At 39.3% G+C, this 15,721-nt stretch overlaps 1 protein-coding gene across 2 annotated transcripts in view; it reads right to left on the bottom strand.

Moving 5' to 3' along the window:
• The window catches only part of SRGAP1 (SLIT-ROBO Rho GTPase activating protein 1), a 306,717-nt gene that overhangs the window by 17,797 nt on the left and 273,199 nt on the right, over window positions 1–15,721 (bottom strand). For both annotated transcript variants that reach the window (XM_055249639.2, XM_055249640.2), the window contains exons 16-18: window positions 14,116–14,221; window positions 11,182–11,406; window positions 7,272–7,351 (exon numbers count right to left, since the gene is read on the bottom strand). In XM_055249639.2, the coding sequence (XP_055105614.1) occupies window positions 7,272–7,351; window positions 11,182–11,406; window positions 14,116–14,221 (411 nt within the window). The remainder of the gene's footprint in view (window positions 1–7,271; window positions 7,352–11,181; window positions 11,407–14,115; window positions 14,222–15,721) is intronic.

Here is a 15,721-nt window from a genome sequence, read left to right on the forward strand (position 1 = left end):
TAGGACTACAGACGTGGCATGCTATTTACAAGAACTTCAGGACATGTAATTTGCAAATTCCTGTGTGAACACACCCACATATTTGTATTTGGCTTTACTTAAAAAATTTAAAAGTTACCAGCACATGATACAGTATGCAGTCTACATATACTTATGTTACAGAAATAAAGACAGAACCATTAATGTTCTTTAATGACATTCAATCACACACTGTCAATGCTGGCCATTCAACATAGTTAAGACTATTCAACAGATATATACATATTTTATTATAATTGCACAATCATGACTTCTATGATCATCTCCTCTTATTATTATTTTCTTTTCTTTTCTTTTCTTTTATTTTGAGACAGACTCTTGCTCTGTCGCCAGGCTGGAGTGCAGTGGCGTGATCTTGGCTCACCACAACCTCTGCCTCCCGGGTTCAAGCGATTCTCATGCCTCAGCCTCTCGAGTAGCTGGGACTGCAGGCACATGCCACCATGCCCCGATCATTTTTGTATTTTTAGTAGCAATGGGGTTTCACCATGTTGGCCAGGATGGTCTCGATCTCTTGACCTCGTGATCTGTCCGCCTTGGCCTCCCAAAGTGCTGAGATTACAGGCGTGAGCCTCTGCGCCTGGCTTTATTATTTTTTTGAAACAAGCAACAGGGTTATCAGACTCTGCTTATTTATTCAAATGTGGTCAGGTTATGACAGGATGACCAGATAAATCAGCAGAACATTTTATTGGCAGTCCTAGTACATCAACTAGTAATTCTCAGCAATTTCATTATTTTTACTCTTTCTACTCCCGTGAGAGCCATTTCACAGTCAAGTGTCAATCAATAAGCTATTTACACACATCTTAGTCTGGTCATTGCAGAGCAAATCAATCTCAGGGCACGGTACACTATGCCTCTTTCATATAGAGAGCCTCACAGTACTTCAAGGTCCTACAGAGACTTCATAGAATGCTGCTACTGCTGCTATCAATAACAATAATAGTGAGAGTGCAACATGATCACTTCGTTTTCCTGCATGGGTAATACAATTTTGTGCAAAAGGGAAGACAATTCAGCACAGCTGATTCCCTGACTGCCTGGTGCTGTCAAGTCTTATATTTCCATTTCTTGTAACGTTATATAAAATGTGATCACACTTTCTCTTTGGGACCTTGCTGTTGCTGACATTTTTCTCCTAGATCTGTTACCCACTGTCCTTGCAGAGAATGGTTTTGTTCTGTGATAGCCTTTCAGAAACAAAAGCTACTCTCTCTAGTGATCCATGACAGAGAAAAAATACAATACCTCGGCAATCAAAGGATAATTGATACTGTAGTTAATTTAGTTACAGGATTTTGGAGGTTGGCTGCGGGTGAGAATATCTGTCCTTTGTAAGCAATGTTTTTCTTTCCAGAAAAATCAGGTGAACATGGTCAAAATGTTATCTAAAACACAGAGCACTCGGCAAAGCTGTCTTATAGTCAAGAGGTAAAAGGCAGATGGCATGATGGTGAGATTCATGTTTGGGAAGAGAGATGGCTGGGCTTTGTCCTGGCTTTTCTGGCTACTGGGGAAAGCAGGCAAACACCTAAGAGAAGGCAGCAGTGAAAAAGAAATAAACCATGTGAGAAACAAAGAAACCCAAAAGAAAGGATGGTTTCAGGAGGACTCAGAGACTTTCAAAAGCAACATCACAGGCTGGGCATGGTGGCTAACGCCTGTAATCCCAGCATTTTGGGAGGCTGAGGCAGGAGGACTGCTTGAGGCCAGGAGTTTGAAACAACCCTGGGCAACACAGGAAGGCCCTGTCTCTAAAGAAAAAGAAAAAAAATAAAAATAAAAAAAGAGCAACATTACAGAAATAGAAGCTCTCACTTTAAGGGATGTCTTGTAAATTAAGTTCAGAAAATGTCAACTGATTTTACTTTTAAAGACACAAGGAAGGCGGGGCGTGGGTGGCTCATGCCTCTAATCCCAGCACTTTGGATCCCAGGAGGATCGTTTGAGCCTAGGAGTTTTGAGACCAGCCTGGGCAACATAGGGAAACCCTGTCTCTACAAAAAATACAAAATTAGCCAGGCGTGGTGGTGCATGCCTATGGTCCCAGTTACTCAGGAGGCCTGAGGTGGGAGGATCACTTGGCCCCAAGAGGTTGAGGCTGCAGTGAGCCAAGATTGTGCCACTGTACTCCAGCCTGGGCAAGAGTGGAAACCCTGTCTCACAGAAAAAAAAAAAAAAAAAAAAAAAAAGACACAAAGAAGCTTTCTTTTTTAGCAGATAGTGGACACTAGATACCTTAATTACCCTCCTGCTAGAATGAACAAAAAATGCTGGATTTAAAAGCAAACAACCAACCTTTGTAATTACATTAATAAGCTATCAAGACAGTAAAGAATACTAAAGACCAAAATGCAATGAAAGTGGGAACCCAGAGAGGTAAGCAGAACATTAGAACATGAGTCAGATTTTGCCTTGAGGGCATTTTTCTAGCCTGGTCCCTTAAGTTTTTAGATTCTTTTTCATAGGAGATTAAGTCCAGGGCTTGCCCAGTGTTAGGGAATCTAAGCCTCTTCCCCTCCTCAGAGAATTACACCCTCAGTTTCAGAGTGGACTTCACTCTAGTGTTCTAGAACTTTCTACAACACTTCTAGTTCTAGAACATCTAGTTCTAGAAATCTTATCCCCTTGTAGCTCTCAATACCTCTCCATAGATTGTAACCATCTCCCCTGCCCTCCACCCCCATTAAGGAAATAACCTATCTTAAACCTTGACACAAATCATCTGAGAATCCCATCCACATTCCAGTTCTCAGGTAGGTTTGCAGTTTAAATTTGCACTACTTGGGTGGTTTGAAAAACTTCAAGCCAAAAATTCAATGTTGTCCCAGGCTGGTTGTAACCCAGGCAGAAGTACATGAAAACCCTCTCTGGAAGAATCTACCTTCCACTGAGCCTAAAGTTCCAAGAAATCTGTACAAAATTTACAAACACAGTGGAAAATAAGACTCAATGAGTGAGAGCCAACAAAACAAATTTGGGAAGACATATGGAAATTATCAGACACGTATTCTGATGGGAAGCACTGATGAATAAACAGCCAGAGACTATAAAAAATGATCAAGCAGCAGATATAAAAGCACACCAAATACAACTTGTAGAAAGAAATAATATTTAAAGGCTGGGCGCGGTGGCTCACACCTGTAATCCCAGCACTTTGGGAGGCTGAGGTGGGTGGATTACCTGAGGTCAGGAGTTTGAGACCAGCCTGGCCAACATGGTGAAACCCCATGTCTTCTAAAAATACAAAAATTAGCTGGGCATGGTGGCATGCACCTGTAATTCCAGGTACTTGGGAGGCTGAGGCAGGAGAATCACTTGAACTTGGGAAGCGGAGTTTGCTGTGAGCTGAGATTGCACCATTGCACTCCAGCCTGGACAAAAAAAGCAAAACTCTGCCAAAGAAAAAAAAAAAAGAAAGAAATAATATTAAAAAATAAAAATTCAATGGATATGCTTAAAGCAGATTAGTTACAGCTGAAGAGTTAAAAAGAAAAGAATTTGTGCATATAGCTAAAGAAGTACTAGAGAAAACGGACAGCTTTAAATGTTTATATTAAAAAGTAAAAAGTGTTGAAAATGAATGTTAAGCCTTCAACTTAAGTTAGAAAATGAAAAAAATCTCTACAGAGAAAGAATAAAAAGTTTATTTGGGAGACATTAAATAACTGGAAATATGTTCATAGACTGGAATATTGAATATTGTAAAGATATCAATTCTCTCCATATTAATATATGTAGAATTAATACAAAGGCAATCAAAACTCCAGTTGGGCTTTAGAGGGTTTTGTTTGTCTGAAGAACTTGAAAAACTGAGTCTAAAATTTAAGTGGAATTGCAAAGAGCCAAGAATTATTACAAAGCAGAAGTGTTGCTTTATGAACGATTAAGATTTATTAAAAGGTATCAAAATTAGGACAGTGATATAGGGATAGACACGTAGACCAGTAGAAAAGAGTAGAGCCCAGGAGGAAATTCACACACAGAAGACACTTCATTTATGACAAAGATGTAGAGCAGTGGAGAAAGGACAATTAATACTGAGATAATTGTGACAATTATGTATCCATACCCCCAAATAAATTGCTGGTGGAATAAAGACTTCTGTGTGAAAAGCAAAACCTTAAAGGATTTAAAATAATATATGGGGCCAGATGCAGTGGCTCATGCCTGTTATCCCATCACTTTTGGAGGCTGAGGTGGGTGGATCACTTGAGGTCAGGAGTTTGAGACCAGCCTGACCAACATGTGAAATGCTGTCTCTACTAAAAATACAAAAATTAGCCATGCCTGTAGTCCCAGCTACTCGGGAGGCTGAGGCAGCAGAACCACTTGAACCCAGGATGTGGAGGTTGCAGTGAGCTGAGATCATGCCACTGCACTCCAGCATGGAGGACAGACAGACTCTGTCTCTAAATAAATAAATAAAGAAGGCACCAAAGAAGACATACAAACAGCCAACAGATATATTTTAAAATGCTGAACATCACTAAATCATCAGGAGAATGCAAATCAAAACCACATATGAGGTTATCCCACTGTGTTAGGAAACAAACAAAACAAACAAAAGATAACAAGTGTTGGCTGGACACAATGGCTCACGCCTATAATCTCAGCACTTTGGGAGGCCAAGGCAGGTAAATGGCTTGAGCTCAGGATTCAAGACCAGCCTGGGGAACACAGCAAAGCCCCATCTCTACAAAAAATTAACCGGGTGTGGCAGAATGTGCCTCTAGTCCCAGCTACTTGGGAGGCTGAGGTGGGAGGATCACTGGAGCCTGGGAAGTCCAGGCTGCAGTGAGCCAAGATCATGCCACTGCACTCCAGCCTGGGTGACAGAGTGAGACCCTGTCTCAAAAACAAAAAACGAAAACAAAAAGATAAGCGTTACCAACGATGTGGGGAAATTAAAACCTTTGTACACTGCTGGTAGGAACACAAAATGGCACAGCTGCTTTAGAAAACAGTACAGAGATTCCTCAAAAACTTAAAAATAGAACTACCATGTGATCTAACAATCCTACTTCTGGGTATTTATCCAAAATAACTGAAATCAGGATCTTGAAGAGCACTCCTATGTTCATTTCAGCACTATTCACAATAGCCAAGACGTAGAAATCGCCTAAATGTCCATGGACAGAGGAAAGGATAAAGAAAATATAGGTAAATACAATGGCATTCTATTCAGATTGTAAAAAGAAGGAAATTCCGACATATGTGACAGTATGGATGAACCTGGAGGACATTTTGCTAAGTTAAATAAGCCGGACACAGAAAGACAAATATTGTAAGTTCACTTATATGGGGTATCTAAAGGAATCCAATTCATAGAATCAAAGGGTGGAACGGTAGTTGCCAGAGGCTGGGGGAAGGGGGAAATGGGAAGTTACTAATAAGGGAGAATAAAGTTTCAGTCAAGCAAGGTGAACAAGCTCTAGAGATCTGCTGTATAACACTGTACCTACGGTCAACACTGAGCTACTGTACACTTAAGTGTTCTTACCAAAATAAAATAAAATAAGAGAATATAGGAGAATTATTTATTACCTCAAGACACAGAAGGATTTCTTAAAGGAGATGTGAAGTAAAATTACCATGAAGGAAAAGACTGATAAATTTAACTACTTTAAAATTAAGATCTTCTGTTTAGCAAAAGACATAATAAGCATTTTAAAAACAAAGCTACAGAGCAGGGGAAGATATCTGCAAAGCATATACCCAATAAAGGACCTGATGTGGACCCACAAAGAACTCTTGCAAATCAAATAAAAAAACAACTAAATGCAAAACCAAGCGAAACCAAACAAAAAGAGCCCAGAAAACTCAATAGAAAAATGGGCAAAAGACTTGATGGGAATTTTACAAAAGATAAATAAACACATTATCAACCATGTCTTTTATCTTCTGACATCTTGGGCCTTGCTGACCTTGGAGAGACAGTCCCTCTAGGGTTAGCCAATTTCTGAAGATAGTCAACAACTCACCCACAAGCAAACTTTTCAAACACCTACCTGCCCATTGGAGCCAACACCCCACCACCCTGATTATCAGGCTCTCCCACTCCAGGCCACTGCTGCCCTATTCTCAGCACCCCAGGGCCAGGTACCAGACAACTTGGGACATCCCCTAATTCCCCAGAGCCTGCTGAAATTATTCCAACTAGGCAACCCTAAAGCTGCTTACCCTGCCTCACCCATTCCTTCCTGTGGAAAGCACACCAAGGTCTTCACTCTCCCTCTGCCTCCTGATGCTTCCCCAGGTAGCCTCCCATAGCATGGCATGCCCCGTTTTCTGGGGAACTGTAAGTAGCAACTGTCTTCATAAAAATGGTTTGACACTATAGAGTAAAGCTGAAGACACAGTTACTCCTAGGCATACATCCTAGAGAAACTCCTGTACATTTTCAGTAGGAGACATGTTCAAAATGTCCTAATGGTGCATAGTGGCACTGTTCTTAATAGCAACAAGTAGAAAATACCTCACATATTCATCAAGAACAGGATAGATACATACAATGGAATATTATACAGTGGTAAAATAAACAGTTCAAACTGCAAGCAACTGCACAGATGAACATCAGGAACATAATACTGAGTCGAAAAAACTCACAAAAAATATATACAGTATGATCCCATTTATAGAAGATTTAAGAAAATAGAAAAGGAAACAAGAAACTATTTAAAAACACAAACACAGTGGTTACTCCTGAGGGGGTAAGTAAAGCAGTCGGATCACGAAAGTGCAAAGGAAACAATAAGTCTTTTTTCTTAAGCTTGGTGGTGGTTCCATTGGTTCTCATTGTAATGTTATTTTTTATACCTTACACATATTTTATGAATTTTTTTAATCTACTAGTTTTTTTTTTTTGAGATGGGGTCTGTTCTGTGCCCAGGTTGGAGGGCAGTGGCGCTATCCTAGTTCACTGTAGCCTCGGACTCCTGGGCTCACGCAATCCTCCCACCTCACCCTCCTGAGTAGCTGGGACCACAGGTGCACATCACCACGCCTGGCTAATTTTTCATATTTTTTTTGTAGAGATGGGATCTCACTATGTTGCACAGGCTGGTGTTGAACTCCTGGGCTCAAGTGATCCTCCAACCTTGGCTTCCCAAAGTGCTGGGATTATAGGTGGAAGCCACTGTGCTTTGCCTCTAAAATTTTAATACAAGCAATTGTTTACAATAGGGATATAAAGACTGGTTTTATGATAGCATAAGGGCAGAGCATACCATCTTCGCTTGTGTGGGGCTCTGTACCAGCATCTTGGTCCACTTCCTCCAATGTACCATGCTCACTGTATGGGCTGTCACTGTAGAATACAAATGGAAATTCATACAAAATTAAAATAGACAAAAATTTTTTTGAGACAGGGTCTTGCACTGCTGCCTAGGCTGGAGTGCAGTGGTGTGATCTTGGCTCACTGAAACCTCTGCCTCAGGCTCAAGTGATCCTCCCACTTCAGCCTCCCAAGTAGCTGAGACAACAGGTGTGCACCACCACACCTGGCTAATTTTTAATTTTTTTGTAAAGATGAGGGTCTTATTATTTTGCTGGGCTGGTCTCGAACTCCTGGGCTTAACTGATCCTCCTGCCTTGGACTCCCAAAGTGCCAGGATTACAGGTGTGAGCCACCATGCTCAGCCTGATAGAATTTTAATAATGAGCAATTGCTACTGTAATGAAAACTATAAGACTCTATAAGGGCAAAAGAGTAATTGGATAGGTTGTCAATGGAATCCTGGCACCTCCATTGATTATGCTGTCCTATGGGAATATATATTAGATATATACATCATCTTTGACTAGGTTATTTTATAACTCTATAAGACGGAAGTTAACTTGTAAAAAATGGATAGCATTGTAAGTAATTCTTATCCACAGCAATACAAATTAGTTGAATTCTGGTAGAATATGATTATTGCCCTATGGATAGACCAGTTTTTACAAATTCATTTTGCTATTCCTTTACTACATATAAATTGGTGGTTCTCTGATGTCTCCTTTGAACTGCTTGTGGCAGCTTTACCATTTTTTCTTGACACATGTTCATTGCATATCTGTATGAGAATCATGATTTTATCCTCTTTTAAAACTTATCCCTTAACACTGTCACCATGAATCCTCAAATGTGTGCTGATAAATGGAATACATGGGCCACAAATATAAACCTACTATTACCGTAAAAGCCCATTTACATTTCTGATGTTGGGGGACAAGTATAACGACTACACTGTTGACTTCCTGTTTAAAATGAGCAATACCCATAGAAAAAGATAGACATCATCAAGCACACGTTATTGGCTGCAAGACTATCACAGGACCTTTACTCTGTTTGGAAAAAGTAGCAATCACAAAATGTCCTAGAATATATCAAATAATATTGACCAGACATCTACAAACTTGCTCTTTTATAAAATGAACAAGACAGCAGAGCTTACTGATGTAGCCCTAATATTTAAAAATGCTAACCAGGCCAGGCACGGTGGCTCACGCCTGTAATCCCAGCACTTTGGGAGGCCAAGGTGGGCGGATCACCTGAGGTCAGGAACTTGAGACCAGCCTGGCCAACCTGGTGAAACCCTGTCTCTGCTAAAAATACAAAAATTAGCTGGGTATGGTGGCGGACGCCTGTAATCCCATCTACTTGGGAGGCTGAGGCAGGATAATTGCTTGAACCTGGGAGGCAGAGGTTGCAGTGGGAATACAGTGAGTCAAGATTCTGCCACGGCACTCTAGCCTGGCAACACAGTGAAATGCTGTTTCCAAAAAAATAAAAAAAAAATAAAAAGCTAACCAGACCTTTGGTACTGGCCTTAAAACAAATACAATGATGAAAATAAAATCGTGTATCTCAGCAGGGTTGAGTTGCATTCATTTACTTTCCCAGAGCCAAGCTCAGTCAGTATCTTGCCCATAGTAAGTACTCAAGTAAATATTTTGAATTGAACTTCATGTGTAAAGTTGGTGTATATACTACAGAACTGGAATCTAGTATGTTTCGTTCTTAATTTAGAAAACAGTACTTCTGGAAATAGTCAACTCAGTTTTCTTGAGGCATATGACCATACTATGATTCAAGTAAAAAAAAAAAGGACTTTCAATTATTTAACTATCTTTCAGCTACTCATTCCACTTCTACTTAATCTTTGGTAAGAAAATGAGAAAGAAAGTGTTGTGAACAGGGTCCAGAATAAGGGATTTAGACAAACCTATTTCCAGCTGCTCTTGAATCGTAGCTGCACAGGGCAGTTTCTGAGTTGGGCAGGGAGGATGCTGAGTAAGAAGACTCAGGTATGCTTTGGAATCACACCCACCTAACCTCGATTTACTTCTAAGCATTGGAAGGCTCCTTGGCCTTTCCTAACTTACTTGGTAGAGTGGTCATGCTAAATAAAAGAGGTCATGTGCACTAAGCAGCTGAGATGTAATAGGGGTTTAAGAAATTGAAGTTTTTTTCTTTGCTATTTTTTAAATTGATATATGATAGTTGTACATATTTTAGGGGTACATGTGATATTTTGATACCCATATACAATGTGTAATGATCAAATCTGGGTAACTGGGATATCCATCACCTCAAACATTTATTTTTTTCTTCATGTTGGGAACCTTACAATTCTTCTGTTTTGAAATATACAATACATTATTGTTAGCTATAATTTTCCTACTGTACTACTGAATACTAAAGCTTATTCCTTCTAAATTTTTTATTTTTTTGAGACAGTCTTGCTTTGTCACCCAGGCTGGAGTGCAGTGGCGCGATCTCGGCTCACTGCAACCTCTGCCTCCCACGTTCAAGCGATTCCCCTGACTCAGCCTCCGGAGTAGCTGGGACCACAGGCACGCGCCACCATGCCTGGCTAATTTTTGTATTTTTAGTAGAGACGGGGTTTCACCATGTTGGCCAGGCTGGTCTCGAACTTCTGATCTCAAGTGATCTGCCTGCCTCAGCCTCCCAAAGTGCTGGGATTATAGGAATGAGCCACTGCGCCCAGCCTTTTTTTTTCTTTTTTAGAGACAGGGTCTTGTTTTGTTGCTCAGGCTGGAATGCAGTGGTGTGATCAGAGCTCACTGCAGCCTTAAACTCCTGGGCTCAGATGATCTTCCAGCCTCAGCTTCTCAAGTATCTGGGACTACAGGTGCAAGCCACTGCACCTGGCTTATTCCTTCTACCTAACTTATTTTTATAGCCCTTAACCAACTTCTTTTCATCCTTTCTATTCCCTTTCCCTTCCTAGCCTTTGGTAACCATCATTCTACTCTCTAACTCTATGAGATCCATTTTTTTAGCTCCATATATGAGTAAGAACATGTGATATTTGTCTTTCCTGCCTGGCTTATTTCACTTAACATAATGACCTTCACTGCTAGGTATACATCCAAAAGAAAGGAAATCAGTATATTGAAGAGATATCTGCACTCCCATATTTATTGTAGCATTAGTCACAATAGCCAAGATGTGAAAACAACCTAAGTGTCTATCAATGAATGAATGGATTAAAGAAATTATGGTACATCTACACAATGGAATATTATTCAGCCATAAAAAGAACGAGATCCTGTCATTTGCAGCAACATGGATGGAATGGGAGGCAATATTGCCATGCTAAAAATTTTATCCCAAAAATATACTAATATAATAAATTTGCTCAAAATGATCTAAAGGTCTAACTATAATTATAGCTAGAATTATATTCATTAGTAAGAGTGAAAATGAAAAGTTAAGAATGAAAATACATTTGGTTGACAGGGCTCCTTTAAAATGAGAATTTAAAAACGCTTTATATGAAAACAAAACCTTTGATTTAGACCGAAAAATAAAATGTCAATCTGTTATCTTTTCTTGATTTAATGTAATGATAAAGGTTAATATAGCTCTACATAATATCAAAACCCTTTTTCTCTACAAAAATCATGATAGGGTAGATTTATTTGAAAGGTAAGTGTCCTTGGAGAAAAGAGAGGGATGAATATGAGTTTCCATGGGTCTTAGTATTCTAAAAATTTATCTCAAGTTTTACTGCTTCTTCCTTTTAAGTTGGAAGCATTGGTGGCTTATGGGAAACTCTTCTAATCAAATTGATAGCTATATTTCCATAATTTTCAGTGGGAGAGGGGGACTAAAATTCTTAGACTTACCAGTAGTCATCTCCAGCCATACATTTCTCATAAACAGGGCCATCCAGCTCTTTAGCATCTGGGAAAATAGTCTCATGGTGGATGATGATGGTTTTGATAATTTCATTCACATGTGCCTGGCAAGACACTTGATCCTGTATTTCTGGGACAGGCATCAATGTTGGGCCAAAGCAAATGGCCAGGTTATAAGGGTCCATCATATTCTCATCGCTGTACTGTGATAGACTAAAAAAGGAAACAAGAAAGGAGTTATAAAAGAACAAAGAGAAAAAAAGGATATAAATGTTTAATAATAAGATACTTCAATACTTTAATAAGATACTTCAACTTTAAGTTGGCTCAGCAAACTCCAAAGAAAGTGCAACGACTTATGACCTTAACTAAGTAGAAATTGAGAGGGGATTCTAAGTCCTATCTGCTTAACTAAGTAGCATTTTTCAAAGTCAGGAGGGGGTTTAATATAACATTCACTACAATGGAGACCAGGATCACGTAAATGAGTTTTATTTGCAAATATGGCTGTCAGGCTCTAAATGCTCCTCAAGTGAATTTGGGATACACAGTAAGGATTTCCACAAAGCTTCATGGATGTCTTTAAAATTGTCTTCTCCCCACTCAAATCTATCTCAGATTTTTAGTTTTCTCCTATAAATCCTGGGGAAAGCCTAGAAGAAAACAAAGAACCTTTTCTTTGTAACTATTGAAAGGAGCAAATAACTCCAGGCTTTATAATCTGCTTTTGGGTAAGACATTCAACATTAGGTGACAACCAGTGTCACAAAAGCCATTATAAATACAAGAAAAGGGGAAAAGAATCCTCAATTCTCTTATCCTGTACAAGGCCTGCAAACTGTGGGGGAGATTTCCAGTTGTCTAGTACTAATTTCTACATTCTACTCAATGGGTATTTGTGAAATATTTTCACAGTGACTCAAACTAAGCCAGCTCTTTGTTGCTATGCTCCCTGTTCTAGGGAGAGTTTAGATATGTTATCTTTCAGTGTATAGAATGTCAATCTTGAAAGGAAATGTAAAATCCAGGTGAACATATGACAAATGGAAGGAGAAAAAGGAGACTCAACTACCTTTGTGAGATGATGACAGATACAAAGACACTGAGATACTACATGACATGATACTTTACCCTTTTTTTGGAAATAAGATAGTCTAGGAAGTAGAAAATACAAAATCATAATTTCCACAGCTAACATATGTCTTTCCCTTCTGCCATTTCTCAAACACAATATTTTAAAAAAATCACAATAACAGTAAATGATCATGTTACAGATCATCTTGAAAATGGAGATTCTGAGTAAGAATGGCCTAATTTCCAAAAGACATACTTCAGCTCAGTGGGGACAGTCACAGTTAATCTTTCTGGGTCTTTAGTGTGGGCTTGCAAACAAAAACTTGATGTAAAAATGTTATTTCCAACTTTTGATTTTGCAGTAAAAAATAATAGCTAATCTCTCTTTTCATAATCCCCATCCCAAGCATGCTGCCCTAGAGGCTGGGCCCTTGTGTCTGCAAGAAGGCAGGTGCACCCAGCCAGGGGGCCTCTGGGTAGAACAACTGGAAGCCATGCCAGCAACGCCCATGGTGCATTTGCCATTCTTTTGAGATGCATGATGGGTTAGGTTCAGGTTTTGAGAACTTTCTTAATTAACAGACTGCTTTCCTAGTCCATTATGGATTATTAGTTTACAATGCATTTTGTTCAGGTGTGTCAGGAAGATTTAGTAGGAATGGTATGGAGGGGGCCCGCAGGAACGCAAGGTACTCCATCCTGGGGTATGGTGGTGGTGGTGGTAGGGGGACAGGCAAGCCTCTGGATTTTTAAAACTGCCTGAGTGACTGTGTTTCCTTAAAGGTAAAATTGTGCAGTGTCTAGCCTAAACATAGTTTAAACCTATCTCTCTAGATACTGCTTATTTCCAGTGGTGATTAATGTACAAAGGGGTTGCTACTATCATTTGTGAATGTTTTAGGCACCAGAGGTCAGCAGTAGAGTCTCATCTGCATGGTTCTCTGCCAACATTTCCCTATTGTATGATACTTGGCTCTTGGGGTCAAGCTGAGTGGATATGATTTCAGGACTAGTCAGCAGGATTGTAATAAATCACCGTGGCTTTTGAGAACTCCAAATGTCTCATGAAATAGAGAAAACAAAATACCCAAATTTTAGGAAAGGAGAATCCATGCTAGCATGAGAAGGCATTTCCCCAAGTTTACTCAGTAAGTTGATTCCCCCTGCATTTCTTTATTTCCAGCTGCTTAACTGAAATGTTGAGTAGCAAGGGGACTCTTAGACAGGACTTGGGGAAGCTGTTCTTACAACGGAACCCATACAGAAGGAAGTAGCACAGCTGAAAATCAAGTTGCTGAAATAGAATAAAGTTCTTTGAAAATAATGTAGTAATTTAAAAGATTTGTTACTTTAAGAGAACATTTTGAGGTATTTTCTTCTCGATAAGGTCTCATTACAGTGAATTTGCAGAAATTCTTTTTGGATCTGTGTATAGCTCCCATCTATGATTTTCTTCCATCCCCGACTACAATATTAAAAAGTCACAGAAATTTTCTGCAGTGAACAGCCAGTTTACATCATTTGGACAAAAACATTCATGACAGTTTTGGATGGAAGTTTGAAAAACAGTGAATAACACTTTTCACTGAAACGTTTTTTTTTTTTTTTAGTAATATTTAAATATCTTTGCATTTGTGGCCACAGTTTTTACATCTGGGGTAGGGCTTTCATTTATCAATGACGTTGATCTGCTGAGGAAAAATGTACCTTCAGTACATTTTTCAACGTATATTTAATCATTTTTCTCTTTGACTCTGCTGATAAATGGAACCCAATGTACATTTTAGAGGATCCAAGAACAAAGACAGAATTCAGATGGGCCTTTTGTCAGAGCATTCAGGTACTTACTGATTGAGGAAGGCAAAGAGGTACCTCATCACTATAAGGACCGACCTGGGCAAAGTCAGGAGGAGTTTGCGGATGTGAAGCGCCCTCTCATAGAGATTATCTATTCCTACAGACAGAAGATGACATGGTCAGAGTCCTTTCACTTGCCACATTTAAAACAGAACATTGCAGTACATGTATTACTGGTACACATCTGAATATAAGCAACACCTTGCTCTTGTGTGAGATCCAACTGTAACCAAAACAGTGAATAAATGATCGGTTTGGGTATACCACCATTCCAGAGGGCGTCTCCTCTGACCCTCACTGTTCTCTCTGATTTTCATGGACTTGGCTTTGAGTAATTTAGAGTCTTCTAGATTTAAAAACCATTTTTTCCTTTGCTGCTAATTCTAAATTTTGCATCTGATATGATTTCAACTTCTTGCTGCATGCTAACCAAAGTAGCTTTCTGGGGCATGGCACCTCTCCCCCAACTGTTATGCATTAATTCATCATATATTTGTCTATGATTATGATCCAGGCAATGTGCCAGGTTTAGAATCTCTCCTTTCTCAAAATTACCATTGCATTTTACTTATATGACTTCTCACCTTGTATTACATTATACCATCAATATTAGGAGAGCCTACCAGGTTTCAAGCACTAGGAATACATTAGCAATACAATTCCTGCCTTCATATGATGCATGCCCTGATGTTTATAGCTATTTATTTCCTTATCTCGTCTTCCCTGTGGGATGGTGAGCTCCCCCAAGACAGGATTACCTGAGACTAGTGTTATGCTACCTCTTTACCAGGAATGCAAACCGTCCAAAGTGTCTCAATACTAAAGTGCTTGTGAACATCAGCAAAAAGGTTACTACTACAACACATTATTTGTATAATTCTCTCTATATTTAAAAACACATTTTCACATTTGCTAAGTTAAAAGGAATAATAAACTTTGCAGTAGGCAGGGCACACACTGTCATCCCCATTTATCAGATTAGGAAAATGAGAACTGGGCAAGTGGCATACCCAAGGTCAGCAGGCTAGAAGGGGCAGACCTGGGACTACAACCTATGTGTCCTGTTTCATAAGCCTGTTTCACAAGTCTGTTTTCTGTTTCATAAGTCTGGCTGCCTTCCTTGGATCCCAAGACTACCACTTTGTAAAGCTGTACCCTTACAAAGTACAACTTTGAAGATACCCAGTAAGCATACATTTGAGAAAATATTTCCAAAAAAGTAGTATGTTTGAAAACATTTCTGAAGCTTCCTATACTTTTACATCACCATATTGTTCTTAATTGCTCGAGATATTCGTGAAAATACTTGAAAATTCTCAGTCCATAGCCTCTGACACCATAGTCAACTCATTCTCATTATTATTGTTTTTTAAACCTTCTTCCACCTATAAACGTGGATAACTCTCAAAGATTTCTACCTGGTTCTCCTCAATGGCAACCTCATCCAGTTGCAAGGTTACAAACATCACTTCTAAGATGATATCGTTGCTTCATTTTTCTCCCTTGAATGGGAAAGAAGTCCTGTAGTTTCTACTTCTAGATATCTCACTGCTAATTTTCTAATTGAAGTCTTGATTATTTCTAACTTAGACTATCA

This window comes from Symphalangus syndactylus, chromosome 17, assembly GCF_028878055.3.
Source record: "Symphalangus syndactylus isolate Jambi chromosome 17, NHGRI_mSymSyn1-v2.1_pri, whole genome shotgun sequence".
NCBI classification, from domain to species: domain Eukaryota; kingdom Metazoa; phylum Chordata; class Mammalia; order Primates; family Hylobatidae; genus Symphalangus; species Symphalangus syndactylus.